Source organism: Macaca thibetana, chromosome 3 (assembly GCF_024542745.1).
Source record: "Macaca thibetana thibetana isolate TM-01 chromosome 3, ASM2454274v1, whole genome shotgun sequence".
Taxonomy (NCBI): domain Eukaryota; kingdom Metazoa; phylum Chordata; class Mammalia; order Primates; family Cercopithecidae; genus Macaca; species Macaca thibetana.
Window position 1 is genome coordinate 81,878,664 of NC_065580.1, and position 19,638 is coordinate 81,898,301.

At 34.3% G+C, this 19,638-nt stretch overlaps 2 protein-coding genes across 2 annotated transcripts in view; both read right to left on the reverse strand.

The window, feature by feature from the left end:
• NDUFA4 (NDUFA4 mitochondrial complex associated) overlaps window positions 1-19,638 on the reverse strand; it is a 711,072-nt gene that overhangs the window by 551,908 nt on the left and 139,526 nt on the right. The window lies entirely within an intron of this gene.
• Window positions 1-19,638, reverse strand: part of THSD7A (thrombospondin type 1 domain containing 7A) — a 495,713-nt gene that overhangs the window by 105,798 nt on the left and 370,277 nt on the right. The window contains exons 7-9 of the mRNA XM_050783030.1: window positions 18,380-18,574; window positions 7,961-8,195; window positions 3,520-3,635 (exon numbers count right to left, since the gene is read on the reverse strand). Coding sequence (XP_050638987.1) covers window positions 3,520-3,635; window positions 7,961-8,195; window positions 18,380-18,574 — 546 coding nt within the window. The remainder of the gene's footprint in view (window positions 1-3,519; window positions 3,636-7,960; window positions 8,196-18,379; window positions 18,575-19,638) is intronic.

Consider the following 19,638-nt stretch of genomic DNA (forward strand, 5'->3'; position numbering starts at 1 on the left):
TTATTTCCATTTCTTATCAAATACTGGAAAAAACTAACCTCATGCCATTGCTTTATTTTCTTCACAACAAAAGGCTAGCTTTCTATAACACCATTGTCTCTTTATTCTCAGTTACAGCAGTCTACAGGCAAAACAGAAAAAGCTTCTTCTAGAGCACAAAGCATCTTGGCACTGCTATCCAACAATGACCCCTTCTATCACTCCCCAGTCTTTAAAAAATTTTTATTTCCTCAATACACCATTGTAGTGATTCTTTTAAAATCGGAGTGCCTAGGTTTAGGGTTTCCGAAAACCTTTTGTTCTAGGAGAAACAACATGAGCTGCCAAATAAAACAGTCAGCACTCATTGCTTGCTCCAGATGACACGACCTGCGTTCAGGGAAACACTGCTCTGCCTCTTAGAGAGCCTCTTGCTTCCAAGAGAACCAATTCCTGAGTTGGCATTTTTGCACTCCTTTGCCACCACCATCCCAGGAACACCAGGAGAGAATAGTATCCTAGTGGTACCATGCATTTTTACTTACAGAGGTTTCCTACCTTCTCCCAAGAGAACAACCCAACTAAACCCCTTATGCCTCACATGCCAGTCACTCATCACAAGAAATGAGCCCTCCCCAGCTCAGGTCACCTAGACCCACAGCACTACCTACATGCACAACACGATTCAGCTTCTCATTCCTTTACATCCTCTAGCCCTTCTACCAATGTGCCAACTGGAACACATGGTCTCTCATATTCAGTCTCTTCTGGAAAAGTTTCCTTCACATCTTGGGTACCAGTGGGCTGGTCGTTCCAAAATCACATCTTTCTCATGGTCATTTAAGGCTTTCCTGATGTCTCCAATCCTCACTTGGAATTCTTTCATGCGGTCCATCTTTCAAGAAGATCTCTTGCACCTCCTTTTCAATATGATTTTCCTTAATATATTTGCTCTGACATGATTATTCTATTCCCTTCCTTAGAGCTCTTTCTGTTTTACCATTAAATTTTGTTATTGAACCATGTAAGTCTTACATTATCTGGGCTGTGCAGAAGAGTTCTATATGTTAAATGCAATTAAAAGCTTTCTTGATGTCTGGGACTGTGATTTCTCTACACGACCATTAGTGCGCTAGTTATATACAGAAATCAGTAAATAAGTAATAAGTATTTATACATATATACACAAATAAGTACTGACTCAGTTAAGACCTGTGTAGCATTCACAATCTAGTCATTCTCATCTATCTGCTAAGAAGTTTTTTTAAGTGCTTTATGTGAGTTATCACAGTGTTTTACATTTTTTATTTTATAAATGATCAAATAGCAAAGAGCAAATCATTTTCTTCACACTGTAAAAATCACAAATTTAAAAATCATGTTATTTTCTTTTCAAGTGTGCTTTCTTATGAGTAAAAAACCTCCATTTTTTCTTTCCTTTCCAGATGTATATAATACATAACAAAATCACAAATGTGTTTTCAAGAACTTAAGAAAAAAATTTATAGGCTATTAAAATGGTTCCTAATTCCTGGATACATTCCAATATCCAAAATTAGTTTTAAATAAAGGTCTAAAGAAATGAGAAAATTTCTGATTCTTCACTCTTATTAGTGATTACTCTAGAATCAATTTAATAAAATATTTTTTGTTCTTTTAAAATTTTACTTCTTTGAAATACTTTAGATCAAATCAACTTTTTTAAGAGTAATTTACACAATATAAGAAAATATCCAAAATAAGGGAAAGGCAAAGTCTTTGCACTCTCAAAATTTTCACTTAAAATTTGTTTTAGACTATTAATAATTTGGTTATAAATGTAACTGCACATGTTTTGGAATTATTAATAAATGAGCATATTCTATATAAACACAAAAGATCAAGTATAAAGGCATCAATAATAAAATTTATAAGTGTGTTAATTCTATGTAATTAATAATGCTTTTTAATTGAATTAATTAATAACCAACAATTGCCACCTATAATTGCCATCATAGGTAAAATATTAATCTATAAGAAAGTACATTTCTATTGCCAACTGTGACCAATGTTATTTAGCTTAAAAAAAAGGAATAAGAAAAGAAAATCTGGATTAAAATGTCATGCAATGACATTGCATAGCAAGTTTATGCCATTAACATGTTTATAAAAGTTAATGTTTATAACTCCCTTTAATTTGCCAAAAGCTATTTAAATTCATTAAGAGACTCCTAAATAAAAATATTTGCAGTGGTTCATGCCTGTAATCTCAGCACTTTGGGAGGCTGAGATGGGTGGATCACTTGAGGCCAGGAGTTCTAGACCAGCCTGGCCAAAATGGCAAAAACCCATCTCTACTAAAAATACAGAAATTAGCCAGGCGTGGTGGCGTGTGCCTATAGTCTCGGTTACTTGGGAGGCTGAGGCATGAGAATTGCTTGAACCCCAGAGGGTGAGGTTGCAAAGGGCTGAGATTGAGCCACTGTACTCCAGCCTGGATGACAGAGCAAGAGACTGTCTTAAAAATAAAATAAATTAAAAGCAATAATAATTTTCTATCACTTCTCAGTTTGTGTTTAATTTTATTTGATATTTCAAGAGTATTAAATCGGAAACCACCAAAAGAAAAATCATGTTTCAACTATACAAAAATATAATAATACAGTAAAAGTATCCATTATTAAATTTATAATACCTAAAGGATTTGAATAGATTTTGACAACTTAAAGTAGTTATTTGTTAAGCTAGAAGTCGACTCTTAATTGAACCTCTCTAGTAAGTGTTAAGAAACATGAATAAAATAAAATCATAAAGGGAATTTAGAAAAAATTATCTGTATTTGTTGAGTAAGATAAGAAATAGGAGATAGTGTCATTTGTAACACTGCAGGAAAATTTATTCAGTTATTGCATAAGCCACCTGGAGGATGTTGATACCTTTCTCATCAGCAGTGAGAAAAGACCCTGTCCCAGAGGGTAAAGATATAATTATCAAAGTATTTGACTTGATACTAACAAGTCTTTAAGTAATAAAAGCAAAACTAAGCCAAACTGGGAATAAATATTCATAAATTCCTCATGACACATTACATGTTGGCAGAGAAACAATTTGGCCATTTTTTCTCTTTCTTTTATTCCTATTCTTGGGGCTGCATAATTGAATCTGCAGCAAATCTGGTCCCATGTTATTTTTTGCCATTAAGTAGGTTGAAAGCCATGTGTACTGATAAAAGCACTGTATATCATTTTAAAACACATAAACCACGATATATTCTTTCAGAACTAATGTGAAAGTGAACATTATTAATACAATAAGATTTAGAATCCTTCACTTTAATCCATATCATAAAATTTCAAGCCAGGTTTTGGCATAAACCTCACTTGTCTGATTCTAAAGCTATGTTATTTTCTAGAGGGAAACTAACATTGTATGGCATGCATGTCAAATCAGGTTTACACAGCCCTGTGCAAAACTCACAAACATTGCTAGGCCAGAAGACCTCAGAAGTCTACCAAGGGGTTTTTTTTAGGTGAACAGCCTTCCTAACTCTGCAGACCATACCTTCTTTACACGAAGAGGGGCATGATGTCCAGTCACTATATGGGGTCACAATACAGTCCTTCTTACAAGGAAGCAGACAAGGCCTTACAGTTTCAGGTCGAAGGCTTTCAGGACATCTAGAAAGGCAAAGGGAAATTATTAGGCTTCAATAGTAAGGCAGAAAATCAGATAATTTAATTTCTCTAGAATTTTCACTGTTAAAATTGCAAAACAACTCACTCATCTGTATTATTTAACTTCCAGGAGTCTTCCTTTCTGCTACAGGCAAGAACTATACAACTAAATTGATTGTTTCAAACCGGATCTCAATAAAGCTTCTCAAGGCAAGATGTGCAGATTTACTAATAGCAATGATGCTATTTAGAAACAAATATAACACTTACACCTTATCCTCTTATTATAATCTCTCCATTAATAAGTATTTATATTCTAATATATTTTAAGAAAAATTTTGTGAAAATTTAAATTATGAATAAGGATCTAATTCTATGATATATGTTTGTATGACTAAATAGGCTTTTTGCCTATTATAAGTTTCCAGGTTATTACACACTTTATTTTTTCAAATAAGTATTGTGTAGAATAACTTTATAGTGGAGTGTATTCTTTCATGGTACATGCTCAAAACACAATACTGTATTAAGAACTGTATATTTAATAATACATAAGATAATAAAAGTGTATAAATCAATCTGATAAGCATTTTTTGCTTTATTCCTGCTTTTACTTAGTGTGTCTATTTGTGTTTTCTTTTCCATTAGTCCCTAGTTTTAAATTATGGGATTTAATTTTTATGTTTTTATAAACTACAATATCTTTTTTTGGAATAAAAATAGTGAATATAAATAAAGGTAGTAAATCAGTAGTTTAAAGAAAAATACTGTATGCTTGACATAAATTATAGTAAAATTAACTATTATTTTCAAAATAACAGCAAAAATATATCATTTATTGGGAACACAAGAGAAAGATAAGGATGAAGAACACTGAAATGTCTAACTTCATATAAGCTTTCACTTCTTAAGAGATAATAGGAAGCTGATATATAGGTTTTAAATATACTTATTCAAAATACATTTAGTATATAATTTTTTACACTTGAGCTTAGCCAAAAGGCTGAGAAGTAATAATTTTTAAATTTCCCAATTCTCTGCATTTTCATGATCTGATGCTACTATTATTAGAGATAAAATGCTGATCATGAGCGTTAACACTAGAAAAAGATGTAGCTTAGAAAAGCAAAATATAATAACATCATTCATACAATTAAAAGTAACAAGTAACTTATGCTGATTCCTAAGCAATTCTCTTTTGAGGCCATATAAATCCCTGCCATGTAAGCTAACAGGCAATGAAAAAATAATCTAAACAACTAGTATAGTTCTTGCTAAAATAAGTTGGCAAATCAGTGGGAAATAAGATTTTAAAATACTTTATATAAGAGAATTCAAATATTTTATAGTTCCAGATAAACTGCCTGTTGTCAAGTAAGTTAATCAGGTTTTCAGAAGTGAACTATGAGTAAAAAAAATCAACATCACTAATCTATTTCCCATAATTTCTTTATAGTATTTTGCTGATACTTCATTTTTGACATATCTTGTATTATATTTATGTAAATTTTCTTTCTCATACATAAATATTATACTTTATTCAATTATACAGATCCATGCTCTCCTCTCTTACTTTAAAACCCTACTGTTCATTTGGAAGTAAAATTTAAAATATATAAGATTCAACATTTCAAAAATAATCTTTTTGATTTATCTTGAGCTGAAATTTTCCTAATTTCTATGACTATTCAAAGTCACGGACAACAAATAAATTTAGATTTGAATCATAGAAGCAAATGTATTATTATAATTTAGATTGTAAATCAGTAGAATTACAATTTAACCTGCATTCTTAACCAGGGAACATTACATGGCAAAACTCCACATATAATTCAGTTAATTCTTCTGGAACTATGAGATTATTGGTAATTATGATTGTCAGCACTTTTGTTCAATAAGGCAATTTTATAACTTTAACAATGAGAGAGCATTACTCAGTTGCATGCCCCTCAGATATTAGCCCTGAATAGATCAATGAAATTTACGATGTTATCATTGACAACCTCCAAATATTCTGTTTTAGTTGAGAAATAGTCACAGCAAGATACTTGGCTAACTGTGGAGAACAAAATTACAAACAACAAAGTTGTTAAATGAACACACAAAGATAAATTATACAGCCTAGATTACATCCAGTAAAATGAATTTGGACTTCCTTTGGCAAGGCAATTGGTTCAGTCAACATGCTTCTTTTATCCTTTGTACTGTTTGTATTTAGCGTTTGCAGTTTAAATCAAGGAATCGATTTCCCCCCAAATCTTATTCAAGGTCAAATTAAACAGATGTGATAGGAGTTGAAGTTTGTTACCGGGAGGATAGATAAGATCAATAACATTGACTTTACCACTGCACAGTAATCTGTTTTATTAAGAGAAGTTTAAAACAAATTTTCAATTTGCATTTTTCGGTTCAAATACCTAGTATTGGAAACCATTCACTGAATTTAACCTAGCATGTAGAGAGAAAGGCAATAATATTTTCTTTTGCATTCACAGTATTTGCTTGATTTTCTAGAATCTTAAAGGCAAAGTGCATCCATTTGATTTAACAAGTCTATAGATGTATACAGGTCACTGAATGAACGCTGCAAGGGCAAAGCGAATTTTTAATGAATTATTGTGGTAGTACGATGTGGGACTTCAGGATACCCTTCCTACTGATTTAATGCTGTTAATCCAGCAGGCTCTTTCACATATAGGCTTGTACATATGTACATCCATTACTCAGGAAAAATATTTTGTAGCTTATAGAAGTGAGGAAAATGTCAACAGCAACATTTGAAAGGTGATTAGCCGTGGGACAGGAACCGAATGAGCTCACTGGTAGAAGCTCAGCACGATAACCCTCATCCTGCATCACAACAGGTTGGTCCTGTGCCTGGGTAGTGAATATTTCTACCTTTGTTCTTGATCCAGCAAGAGTCAGAATCCTCCAGGACTTGGGACATCTGCTCTTGCTGTTACCACTTTTGAATTTTAATATACTGCACATTAATTTCCTGAGTTAGATTCATCACAGCTTTAGCATAATTTCTATTAAAATATTGGTTTGAGGCTACCTATTAAACATGTGAAATAGTCTTTCAATTTATTCAAATCTCATTGGCATGTTTTTTGTGTTTCTTAATTTCAAGCAATATAAACAAAAATTGTGGGGCAAAATATCCCTAATGTCTGGAACCCTGGGCAGATACAAACATCTCATAACGGGATTCATATTTGTTTCCCTGGAGTTTTTCATGCATCAGAGACATTATTTCCATTTTCCTGGAACACTAAGGAGCAGCTGAAATTCTTAAGAAAAAAACCAATTTCTAACATTTATTGAGTGCTTAGATTACTATTAGATTTTTCATTAAATCCTTTCAACAGATTTCGAAAACTCTTAGCCAGAATAACAGTTAGGTAGCATGCTGAAGATTACACACAATATTTAACCACTTGGCTGAGTATTTAGAAAATATGAGGCCACTTTTAAACCCATGCTAAAAATCGACTCATTTATCATTTCTTATCTCACATGGCTAAGGCGATTTGAATTTTTAAAAAGTATGTTAAGTTTTGAAAAATAGAGGTTTTTCCCCTCAATTTTTTTTAGAGTTGATTTATTTTCTCTGTGAATTGATTAGCTCAGTTATGCCATTGTTTTTCTTTATACTTCTCACAAGGCACATATAATATGCCAACTCTCTGGTTCCTTGTTCTCCCCTCCAGCAAAGTGTTTGCCTTGTTATTACAGTACTCATAAGCACCCTGAGAATCTGATAGTTTTTCTACCTATAATAACACTCATCCTATCCCAAGGCTCTCTCTTGGAAGTAAATGGTTTTTACTCTAACTACTGAAAGACATAGTAAGTATGCTTCGGTATTTTTCATATAGTGTTGTCTAGGGGAAATGAAAGGCAGATCATAGAAGGCTTCTACCCAATTAAACTAGATTGGACAGCCTCCATAGCCTAGGGGTATATAGGAGGTCATGGATGACCTACACTGCCAGGACTTAGTATACTGTCATTATTGATCAGCCAGGCTTACAGCAAGCACTTCTTTCATTGCCTCACTAGCTTAATAAAAGCAGAAAGTGCTACTATAAAACAGAAAGTAGGTACCAGATAGAAAGATTTCGACAGAATTTATGGTTCCCCAGTACAAAACTCAAAGCTGTTATAGCTTTATCAGTGGCTGACTTTCAAAACAAACAAATCTTTCTCTTGAGGATAGGTATGACAAGCATCAAAATGTTCCATTTCATGGAGCTAGTGACGCCTAAGCCAATCCTCTGCATAGTTGGCTACATGATTTACTGTTGTCATTCTAAAGCTCTTACTTTTTGGGTCCCACTTGGCCCACATTGACTCGCACACAGATGACTTTTCTTGTTTGCATGCCCACGGAGCAGGAGGCCTCCCCATTCCAAGTTGTAGTTGTGTTGAAGGACGATACTGAGGTGTCCTCAATGCACTGACCCCAAGGACCAGTTTGCCAGTGGTATACTGTGCAAGGATGCTCGTTACAGCTTCGTACCTCTTGCAAAGCACTGCTATTTGGACAGCGAATTCCACCTAAAAAAATGGACAATGATAGCAGATTAGATACAGTGCCAACAGGAACCTTACCATTCTCTGTTCTTTGGAATTAACATGGCTGACAAGAACAATATCTGCCACTTATTTGGCACACAGCTGCACTGCTAGGGAAGCCAATTACGTGTTAATCTTATCTCAGTTGGCATGATCTGGCTTAAAATATAAACTCTGTAGTTACATGATATTTGCTTTAGGGGTCTATGAAAGACCTTAAAGAAAGAGGCTGTTGCCCTCCAGAGAAAGTGAAAATAAGATAAAACAAGGCCCATGTCATTGCTGACCAGGAGAAACATGGGTACTGAGACTTTGTGGATGGAGAAAATGAAGTGTATTTTCAAATGTTATTACCCAAGTTGCAAGTCTTAGTTACAGTTTTTGAAATGCTGCTTAATTTAATGTATTAGGTTTTAGGGTGATTAGAAACAGGGATATTAACATGGAATGATACTTCATGATGCTCCAGAGCATTACTGGGAAGGTCACTGAGTAACAATATCATATTTCTTCAAGTCTAAGTTGTATTGACTGTGCAATACACCATCATTTTACATGTCCCAAAGAAAAAGAAATGGCTGCAAATTAAACTATGATATAATTCTTTCTGATCTACTTCAATTTATATTGTATACTTATTGAAATAGCTTTTTATGGGTTAGTTTTAAATATTGTTCTTTTACATACATTAAAGGGAAAGGTATTTCTAAAACTTATTTACATTCAGAATCCAAATCTTTCAAGTCAATTTTTAATTCACACCCACTGAAGTCTGTATTCTCCTCCTATTCAGTATCAGCTTCTGTGATGTCAAAAGTGCCAACGATGTACGGTTTCTTAAAAAAGTGTTCTCCCCTTTTGTCTCCAGAATTGTCTTCCAGGATGCTGATATGCATCTCTAAGTTTTGATGTTGTAGCATTTTTAATTGCCCCAGAAGGTGTCAATGAGAGTTTTAAGCAAGCAACTGAGATTTATTTTCTTTCCTCAAATGGTCCTAGCAGTTTTTTTTTTTTTTTTTTTTTTTTGCAGAAGCATCATGGAATTGCTCCACCAGGAATAACAACAAAGTTCACATGTACGAGCAGTGATGACTATGCCATAACTGTTGCTTGGCCACAGAGGTTTTAAAATGATTCCAATGTGAGATGCAATTATTCCAGAGATGTTACAGGGTAAAACAGATGCATCTTGTAATTAATAGTATATGGTATAAGAGTTATTCTGGACTTTTAAAAAATGTGGTGGCCCCATTTTAAGTATTTTGTAGGTGGCATTTTATTTTACATTCACAACTGTTCTATGAGCTAAAAATCATTAAATAGATGAACCCAAACAGCTTACATGATGTGACCATAGTGGCAATGAGGAATTTATGGACGCCAATTTGTTGACTCTGTGCTATTTCTGATGACAATTATGAAAACAAAACTTCTTACGTTGTGAAAAGCAGGATGTTAGAAGAATTGACTGCTCACTTTATTGACAGTTTGTTCTGTTGGAACTTATGCAGCCTCTGGACTTCATTTTAGAATATAAAAGAACTGGTTGTAAAAAAAACAACTGGTGGAATGGTGGGAACCCTGAGTGCTCCTCACAAATATTTGCAATACAGGAAATAGAGGAAATGTTGAAAATAATAAGAGGTGGGCTTTAGATTTTAGAAAAGCAGGCTTCGAAAAGTTAAAAATGAGTAAGAAAAGGCAATTCAGTAGTGAGTGACCCTAACATGGAAGATGGCTCAAGAAGTGAGATTTGGATACAAATCAAACATAAAGCCATGGGCCACAGCCTGAGCTGATCTTCCAGTATCACTTCCCTTATGATTAAAGACATCCCTGTATTCAGCAAATAAATCAGTAGAAAGTCTACGCGAGAACCCAAATTCAATTTAGAATCATTTATGCAGTGTTGAACATAGACTCAACATCAGAATAACCTGCATTAACTCAACTGCAATTTAGAATCATTTATGCAGTGTTGAACATAGACTCAACATCAGAACAACCTGCATTAAACAGCATTTCATTAATGTTCTCTGCTTCATGATGGTGGAAACTCTGCCACAGTTCATATCCTATCCTCTGTCACACAGCTCTGTGACCCTGGAAGCCTCCACAAAGGAGTTTAGGACTTGAATAGAAATGAATCCTAAAACATTCTAACTGGGCTGGGGAGAATAAGTAAGCTCTCCTATTACCCATTCTTCAAAGTGCTAGATTTATCCAATCTTAACTCTCAGACAAGCTAATTATAGACATAATATATGTGTATATTTTTATATAATTATTTTAATAATGTCTTTATATTTAATAGTAAAAGTACTGATCTTGCACAAAGAATATGCTTCTTGATTTACCTTATTTTCTCCGTGATTATTAAGTATGCTGTTTAAAATGTGATCTTAAAACTTCAAATTGTTTTTGACATTGGAATTGACTGTTTGGCTTTGAAATAAAGTAAGAAAAAAACTTTCACAACATCAGTATAAAGTGTTAAGGAACTGCGAGATAGTGGTTAAGTTTAGAGACATAAAGGTTATTTATTTTCTTGCCCCAATGCACATTAAAGATACATCAGCAGTTTTGGTCTGATGTCAGGATACTTGCACAAATAAGCCCCAATGTGGTCTTAATCATAAAAAGAAGATGGCAATTTTGAAAGTATGGTTTGTAGTAATTAGTCATTGCAGCAGCATCATGTTCTCTGGGGGATAATTTTATGGTAGAAAAGTTGATAGGTATAATATTGAATTTATCTATTATTTACAGAAAGATGTAATTCCAGGCTTCTGGGAATATTTCCATAGTATTGGGGAAATTATAAAATGTGACTTATGACAAAATTAGTCATAATTTTAAAAATCCTCTTACATCAAAAATATGTTTATACTAATACCACTATTTAGATTTTCTATTATTCCATCAAAGGGAATAATGTTATAAGGCTTTGAAAAAATTCTGCTATGTAAATAAACTCCTGTGGTTATATAAAAAATACCAGCTATTATGTGAAACTTCTTAGAAATAAAAAAGTGACTTTTCCTCTCCACATCAAGTTCATAAAAGCTTTGTTAGGAGGCATTTGAATACAGCTATGAGGTTTCTGGTTCTGGCATTTATGTCCTTACAATTTAGATGATAAATTTTTTAAAAAGAACCTTGTTTAAAGCAATAATTAAATACATGCAATATTTATGTGAGATGCTTCAAGGGATACCTACAGGGGTTAAAAATAGTTCCTGCTACACTCAAGGATCTCATAATGTAACGGGGAAAAGTAGTAGGGGAGATAAGACAAGCATACAAATGAGGATAATTCTAGATGGAAAGAAAAAATTATATGGTGGGGTATTTAGTATAACTGGGATTCAAAGAGTACAATTTCACTACATTTCGGAGTCTGAAAAATGTCTCAGATTGAAAGAGGCACTGAGAAAAGTTTTGAAGGAGTAGGATTTCAATAAGCAGAATTCTGGGAAGGGAAAGAAGGAAAAGACTATAGTATCTAAGTAGAAAAATAAATGAACAGAAGCAAAGGTATGCGGGCAGGTGTGACCTTGGGAATTAACAATATTGACATAGTCAATTGGAGTGTAGAGTTCACATCAGAAAGTAATTGGCAACAAGAATAAGTAGCCTAGGCTTATGTTATAAAGAAGCTATTAGTGTGAAGAGTACTATTATCAGAGTACTATAAATTATACTTTTAAGGTGCTTCTAACTTTTCCTGCCACTGTAGCCTGAATTCCTTTGACGGCAGACCACTGCTGGGTGAAAAGTGCATTGGCAAGGATATGCTTTGGGGGTACTGAATTGAACAGCATTAGCTGTGGGGTACCTCAGGAGATTCTGCTGTAGCACAGCCCCATCCCCCAGTTTTTCTTTGCAGAAACAGGCAGAAGACTGTCTACTGTGCAGCCTGCATAAATCCTGTTTGACGGTGAAGTAGTGACAGATTGAAGCAGAACTCTCTTTTCAAGGTCAATGGTGGGAGAATGGGGAAGTGCTAGTATTTACTTAGAAATCAGAGTTATGAGTACACATATATACGCATACATGCAATGAATCTGGTGTTCTTCAAATTTTTCTAGGTAATATGGGTACTACCTGGTTACTACAGTTAAAATCATTTAGCTATAAAAATTGAACAAGTTAAATAAAAATACTCTTCTCAATGTTCTGCATTGTAAAATATGACTTCTGAAGACTATTAATTATTTGAGAAAAAATGACAATTTATTTCAATCTGCATCTATTCTCTGCTTGTATAAGACAGGTATAAAGACATTACTATTTGGTTGATGAAGTTCTATCAGGTCATATTGAACTTAACAAAAATAAATATTCTTTCCTTTTTTTTTTGTTCTGTAAGAATAACTATATCATGAGAATTAACAGAAATTGTTATACCCAGTGGGAAACATTTTAAAAGATAACCTTTTCCTTTTTACATGAAGTTTGTTAGGATCTACAATACAGGTTCAAAAAATTGAGAAAGCTAAAAATCTAACATTAATTTTTAATTTTTTGTTCAAATTCAACTTGCTATTTATATTAAAAATATGCCAGACTTAAGTATTAAAAGGTTGCCTCCCTTTAGAATTTCCTAACATAACTTTAAAACATTTTTTGAGACAACTCCTAAAGTTTATACAATATTTACATGTTAAGGTAAGAATATTAAAAAGTGATTTGCCAATTTTATTTAATCAGAAGTCAAGCCTCTCGAAGATACACACACACACACACACACACTTTTTTTTTTGAAGTGTAAAGAACTAATTTTACCTTCTCCAGTACATTAACTATCACCAGTTGCCAGTACTTGTGATTTGGTTTCCAAATGACATTTCAGTAATTAGCATTTTATGACAAATTTTGTATATTGATAATAGGTTATATAATGTTACTCAAGATGGTATAGAAAGCGCCAGGAATGGTGGCTCATGCCTGTAATTCCAGAACTTTGGGAGGCCAAGGTGGGCGGATTGCTTGAGCTCAGGAGTTTGAGGCCACCTTGGGTAGCACGGTGAAACCCAGTCTCTACTAAAATACAAAAAATTAGCCAGGCATGGTGGTGCACCTATAATCCCAGCTACTCAGGAGGCTGAGGCAGGAGAATTGCTCGAGCCTGGGAGGTGGAGGTTGCAGTGAGCCAAGATCGGGCCACTGCACTCCAGCCTGGGCAACAGAGAGATTCTACCTCAAAAAAATTATACAAATTCGTTTCCTTTTCATGTTTAATTTCGAACCAATTTCAAAATTACAGTGAAATTAAAAGTATGATATAAATAATTTTCTTTTCCTGGACCATTTGGAAAAAGATGAGAAGATGTCCATCACCCTAAGTATGTTAGTGCGTGCTTCCCATGATCAAGAGCATCCTCCTACACATAAGCAATTCATTATTCAAAATCCAAAAATCAGAATATAAACAGATAAGTTATTACCATTGAATCCCCAGACCCCATTCAAATTTGCCAGCTGTCCCAAAATGTCCTTTATGGCAAAATGATTCAGTTCAGAATCACGCATTACATTTAGATGTCACACTTCGTTAGTCTCCTTAAATCTAGAACAGTTTTTCAATCATTGCTTTTCATGGCTTAGACACTTTGGAAGATTAAAGATTATTTTGTACAATGTCTTTCAATTAGATTTTATCTGATGTTTCCTCATGAATAGATTCTATATATGCATCTTTGACAGAGTTATCACTGAAGTGATGCCATATTCTCATTATATCACACTGAGGACACAAGATTTCGGTTTGCTTCATTATTGATAATGCTAACTTTGGTCACTAGATTAAGGGGGGTATCTGTCAGACTTTATTAGGGAAATATTTGAGACTATGTAAATACAATGCTTTTAATGAGATTCAATTCATTCATTTATTTATTTATATAAAGTGTGGATCCATGGTTTCCTATTTAACGGTCTGTTAGTATTATTATTTTGTTACTAAAATTGTTTGCATACGTGGTCAGTGGGAGAACATTCAACTCGGCTTCTGTGGCCTTTTGACATTCTCTTTACTTTCTACCACAAGATCCTCCTGGCCCATCTTGTACTTCTCTATCGCAGCTGTGGAATCAGCCATTTCTCAAAGTTCCCTTTTTCCTTTTATTAGAGAAAAGTATAAGAAATCAAGATCTGACTGCTGCATCTACTTACTGCTGTTGAGGTCTTGCTGCTCTCGGGTCTTTTCAGTGAATGAGGCTAATATATGTATATATGTATATAATATGTATTTATATTTGCACACTTACATTGATGTTTGGTCTATATTTAACAAATTGAACACCATGAATTCAAATAAATTAATAACATCCAATTCCAATGCTGTACCACAGAGTGTACTAGTTTTCTTTCTTAACATATTTGCAACTCTCTTCTCCAGCAATAAAAAAACCTGACTCTTATTCTGTTAAATACATGTACTTATTTTGTCAATTCCCTCTCACCCCACACTCCATCTCCCATTGTCATCTCCATGGCTATGCCCACAAGATACCTTCCTCACTCTGCTCATGATCTGACATCCTACATGAGGCCACCCACATGACAGAAACCCTCCTCAACTGTGTCTGGTTGTGACACCCCACACTGGGCTGGCCGCCTTGATTCTGGGATTCTCTCTTGACCCTGCTATGCTCTGACATCCAGTGCTGAGTCACTCTTCTATCCTCTCATACAACCCATGTGCCCCCTGTCCTTCACCCTGCTCAGTGGCTCTGAAACTGCATGCCAGGTCACCTCTTTTTCCCACTTTGGTTGCTCCTCACCCAGTTGGGCTCTGACAGCCCACTCTAGATCACTGCAGACCTCCCATCTGCTGACACAGATGCCCAGCTGCTTGGCTTTGCCAAATGGCTTTTTGGATAGAATTGTTCAGGAAAGGAGAAAAAGAGCCTAGCAATAAAAGGAAGTGAAGGAAAGGAAAAGAAAAAGGAAAGGAAAGAAGTACAGTATGAGGAAGAGAAAGTGCCATTCTATCATTCTGTCATTCATTTAAGAGGGACAAAAAGAATTCTAACATTTTCACAATGGAGAGCCCTGTTTTATCTGCTGGATTGGGGCCATATAGAATAGTTATTTATCGTATATCTATGGATATATATATATACACACACACGCACACACACACATATATACACATATATACACACTGATACACAATAAGAACACTGAGTGAATCAGGGAAAAGAGTACTAGCCAATACTCCTCTCATTTTAGCACATAGTAGGATTATATTTCCCTCATTCTCCTTGAAGTTAGGCATAGTTATACAACTTACATTAACAATGAAACATGAGCAATGACAATCACTCTTAGATGGGAGAATTTAATTGGGGATGCTTAAAATTGACAGATTCTTCAAGTATTTTCTTCCTCTGGCCCATGAAGATTGTGGAACCAGGTCTTCATATGGTGATGCAATGTTGTGACATTTCATGAAGGACAAACTGCTCTGGAGAGTTACCCAAAACTATAGCTAAATTTCCATGAGGAAGAAATAAATAAAACTTTGTTCTTTTAAGCTCCTGAATGTCTGGGTTGTCCATTACTGAAGCACAACCTAGTCTATCCTTATTAATTACAAGGAGTTATCTAACCTTCAGTATTGCTTAATGGTGGCATTCTGATTAAGGAAAATGAAAGTATAGGTTGGAGCATTTATTGCATAAATCCAGAACTACATTTCACATGGACTTGTCCTATGTATTATTTCCCTAGAAAACCATATAATTTCTTGTCTAAACACTCCATATATCATTTCTCAAATGTGGCACTTTCCTTTAAAGTTGTCACAGTCAAGTATCTGATCCACAGAAATTTAAGAACACTTATGACACAAAGCACTAATTCTTGAGGAATAATAGAAAGACATACTTTTGTGTAGAATTACAAAGGGTTATCTAAGTGACAGGGAAACATATTTTAAAATTTCCTGCAGATGCTGTTCCTAAATCATTAAAAATAGTTCAGAATCAGGAAAGATTTTGAGTAAGAGAAAATGTGTTTCAGTGTCCAACAAATAATAGGTACTAAATAGGCTTTGAAGCATAAATTTCTCATAAAACATGTTTCAGTGTCCAACAAATAATAGGTACTAAATAGGCTTTGAAATCTAAATTTCATATAATTATGCCAGCTTTTATAAATGTTATTAACAGAGGTAAATAGCAGCAGAGACAAATAGCATTGACAGAATTTCTTTTATGGCTTCTATTTAAAATTATGTTTTACAATAATGTATTATGTATTTCAAAATAGCTAGAAGAGAGGATTCTCTATGCCCTTGCTAAAAGAAACGATAAATGTCTGAGGTGATGGATATGCTAATTACTCTGATTTGATTACAAAATTTATCCATATGTTGATACATCACACTGCACCCTATAAATATATACAATTATTACATGTCAATTAAAACAAAACTATAGGAAATGCAGTTATGTTTTGAATTAATGCCCTTGTGATTTACTATATAAACATCTATAACTTTCCAGCATGGCTTATTTATAACGCAACCACTAAACTTAATTAAAAACTATCAAAGCCCTACCCTTTCACACTAAGTGGATGATACATATCAAAGAGCAATCACAAATTTCTGCCTTTAAAACATTTCATGACCTTTCAGTGTGAAGCAACATGTCTATAGGAATAATGATCTGGTGAGTTCTGCAAGCATGACAAAATCCTTGCCATGTGACTCGGGGGTGAAAAGTCACTCATTAATAGTCACACAGCAAGTGTCTGCAGAATATAATGAATTTATAGGAAGCAGGGTGACCACAGATCTAATTTTAATGAAGCCCAAGACATAATCTGAGCTGATAGAGTTTGAAGTCTGCCTACAATCTTCACAAGGTTAGAGTCATTGTTTGACAACACAAGAAATATAATTTTCTTTGTAAAAGGTTCTATTTTTCAATAGATACACTTTTTTTGTAGCAAAGAGTTAAGTATATATTAAGATGGTAGGAAAAAGTTTTTGAACACTGTAAAGTACATTCTAAAACTTCACACTGGTTGGCTTTTTTGCATGTAAAATGTTTGTTTTACTCATGTAACACTCATGTGCAAAAGCCAAGGTAGTTATATGTTTATGTAGTTATTACACACACAGATAGCAAATTTGACTAAGAACACTGTGTTTCTATCACTAAAATACTTCATAAAGAGAAAAATAGAAAAAGGCATAGGCAACACAAAACTCCCCTGCAAATCGATAATTTGGGGAAAACATAAATGTTATGCATATTACAAATAATTACGCATTAGTGCAAAATGTGAACAGAGTCATTTAGCTTGATAATGTTTAAATGACATACACTTATTCTTGCTAAAGAACATGCCTTAATGTGAACAAATTTGATTTACTTTTATGCTTTTCTCACTCCTGTGTTATTTTTCAGAATGACAAGATTAAGTATGACATTATATCACCCAGTCACACAGAGGCCAAATTAGCATTTGGATATCATCTTGAGAGACAATTACCAAGAGCCTTGTATTTCTTGGCAATAAAGCTTGCAAGTGAGGTCTGAATGTGACAAACATACTTTATTCACCCTATAGGGTGAAGTGATTTAGGAGCAACATATTTTTAAAATGAACAAAATTTACATATGAGATTTCTGGATCTCAGAGCCTATGTTCAAGAAACTGAAAGAAACTGAAAACTCATGCAATTTTCAGTTGAACACTAGCTATTCTTGTGGTGATTTTAAATAAACTTTATTATTAGACATATATACTTATTTATGAGAAGGTAGAATTTGATTTCAAAGGATAAAACTGACTTCTGAAATTCATAAAAAACAAAGAAATACCTGGAATTTTGGGAGCCATTTTCAGACCGTTTTAAAGGCTTAACACTTTGGCTTACAAAGATCTCTAATGACTGGGAGGCTGGGCAAAAGCAAAATGAGTTCACTTTTAAAAGTCTTTCCTCCTTTGTTAGAGATCCATTTTCAAGATTAACTTTGGGGGACAGAATCAAATTGCTCAACACATCAACAGATATTAAATCTTGGATGGCTGGATTTCTGGCAGTTGATTTTCATAGAATATCATCTTATCCAGGCTACACAACAAAGATGCACACTAACTTTTGAAACGAACCTAGATGGCGTCTGAAGCTGGAGACTCACCTTCTTCACCCGCATAGGCCAGAATGGATCGTGCTCGTATCTGCTTCCCTTCTGTGGTTTTCCCTGAGCAGGTGTGTGAGCAGGAGGACCACGTAGACCATGTGCTGAGCACACAGTCTTTTGGGCATGGGGCATCGCAGGCCACAGGGATGGGAAAGATGGCATCTCTGCACAGCTGTCTGTCAACTTCTTCTCCTGGGGAAGACATGACCATCAACGGCTATTATTGTTAAATCAATGTAAAATGAGCAATTGAAACTGGATAGGCACCCACATAAGTTACATTATCTTTTTAAAAAAAACAAAGCCAAAAGAGGAATTGCCTACTATAGCCAGATGTTAATAGGACACCAGGAACAAGCATATATACACTCACAACCCTAAATGAGGGTTCATTAACAGGCGCATACGTGGGTAGATCAAGCACATTGCTGAGAGGATTCTTATGTCACAGATACCTGTCCATTAAGTACTCATTTTTATACTTGTACTATTAAGTTATAATGACGAGCATCAACAAAGCATGTCTCCTATTTATTTCTTTTTTGGAGATGAGCTGTGATTTACAAATAATGACTCTATCCCTAGCATCTATCATATGTTTTTATGAACCAACTAATAGGTGTCTATTTACAAACTCTCTTATGTCTCTCGGAGTAGTTATTTTCATACAATTGGCAACCTTTTTCTTTCATAAAAAATTGTGAGTTGGAAATAGGAAATGTAAATGATGGGATAACAGTATAAAGTCACTGTTTAAGGTGATCCCAATTGGAGAGGGAGGGAAACAAGACAAAACAAGTGGCAAAAGCAATATGGTGTCACTCCAGTGCTTAATATTTTTCTTAGTTTCCTTTTTCTCTTAAGATAAAGGCCAGATTTTCAAAAGTTTATAAGACCTCAAATGACCTGGCTATGTTTTTCTTCCTAGCCTCATCTCACTCCACCCCCTCACTTTGCCTTGACACCCCAAAATTGACACTTATTTAGTATTTGCTGAATGAGTTAAATGAGATACATAAAAGGCCAATGAGAAACAAAACATTGTTGCTGTTAATAAATGCCAAAAACAACCAACAGAAAAACAGGGTAGGAGAAAATGTCTGAACTCTGTGGTTTAGATGATTAATATAGGTGGTTAACGAGGTCAATGGAACAGAACAGAATGAAATGATACACAATCAAACAAAAATTAACCTGCTATTTTGCCACAGAATATAATCACAATACTGGATGAATATATAAAAATTGTGTGCCTT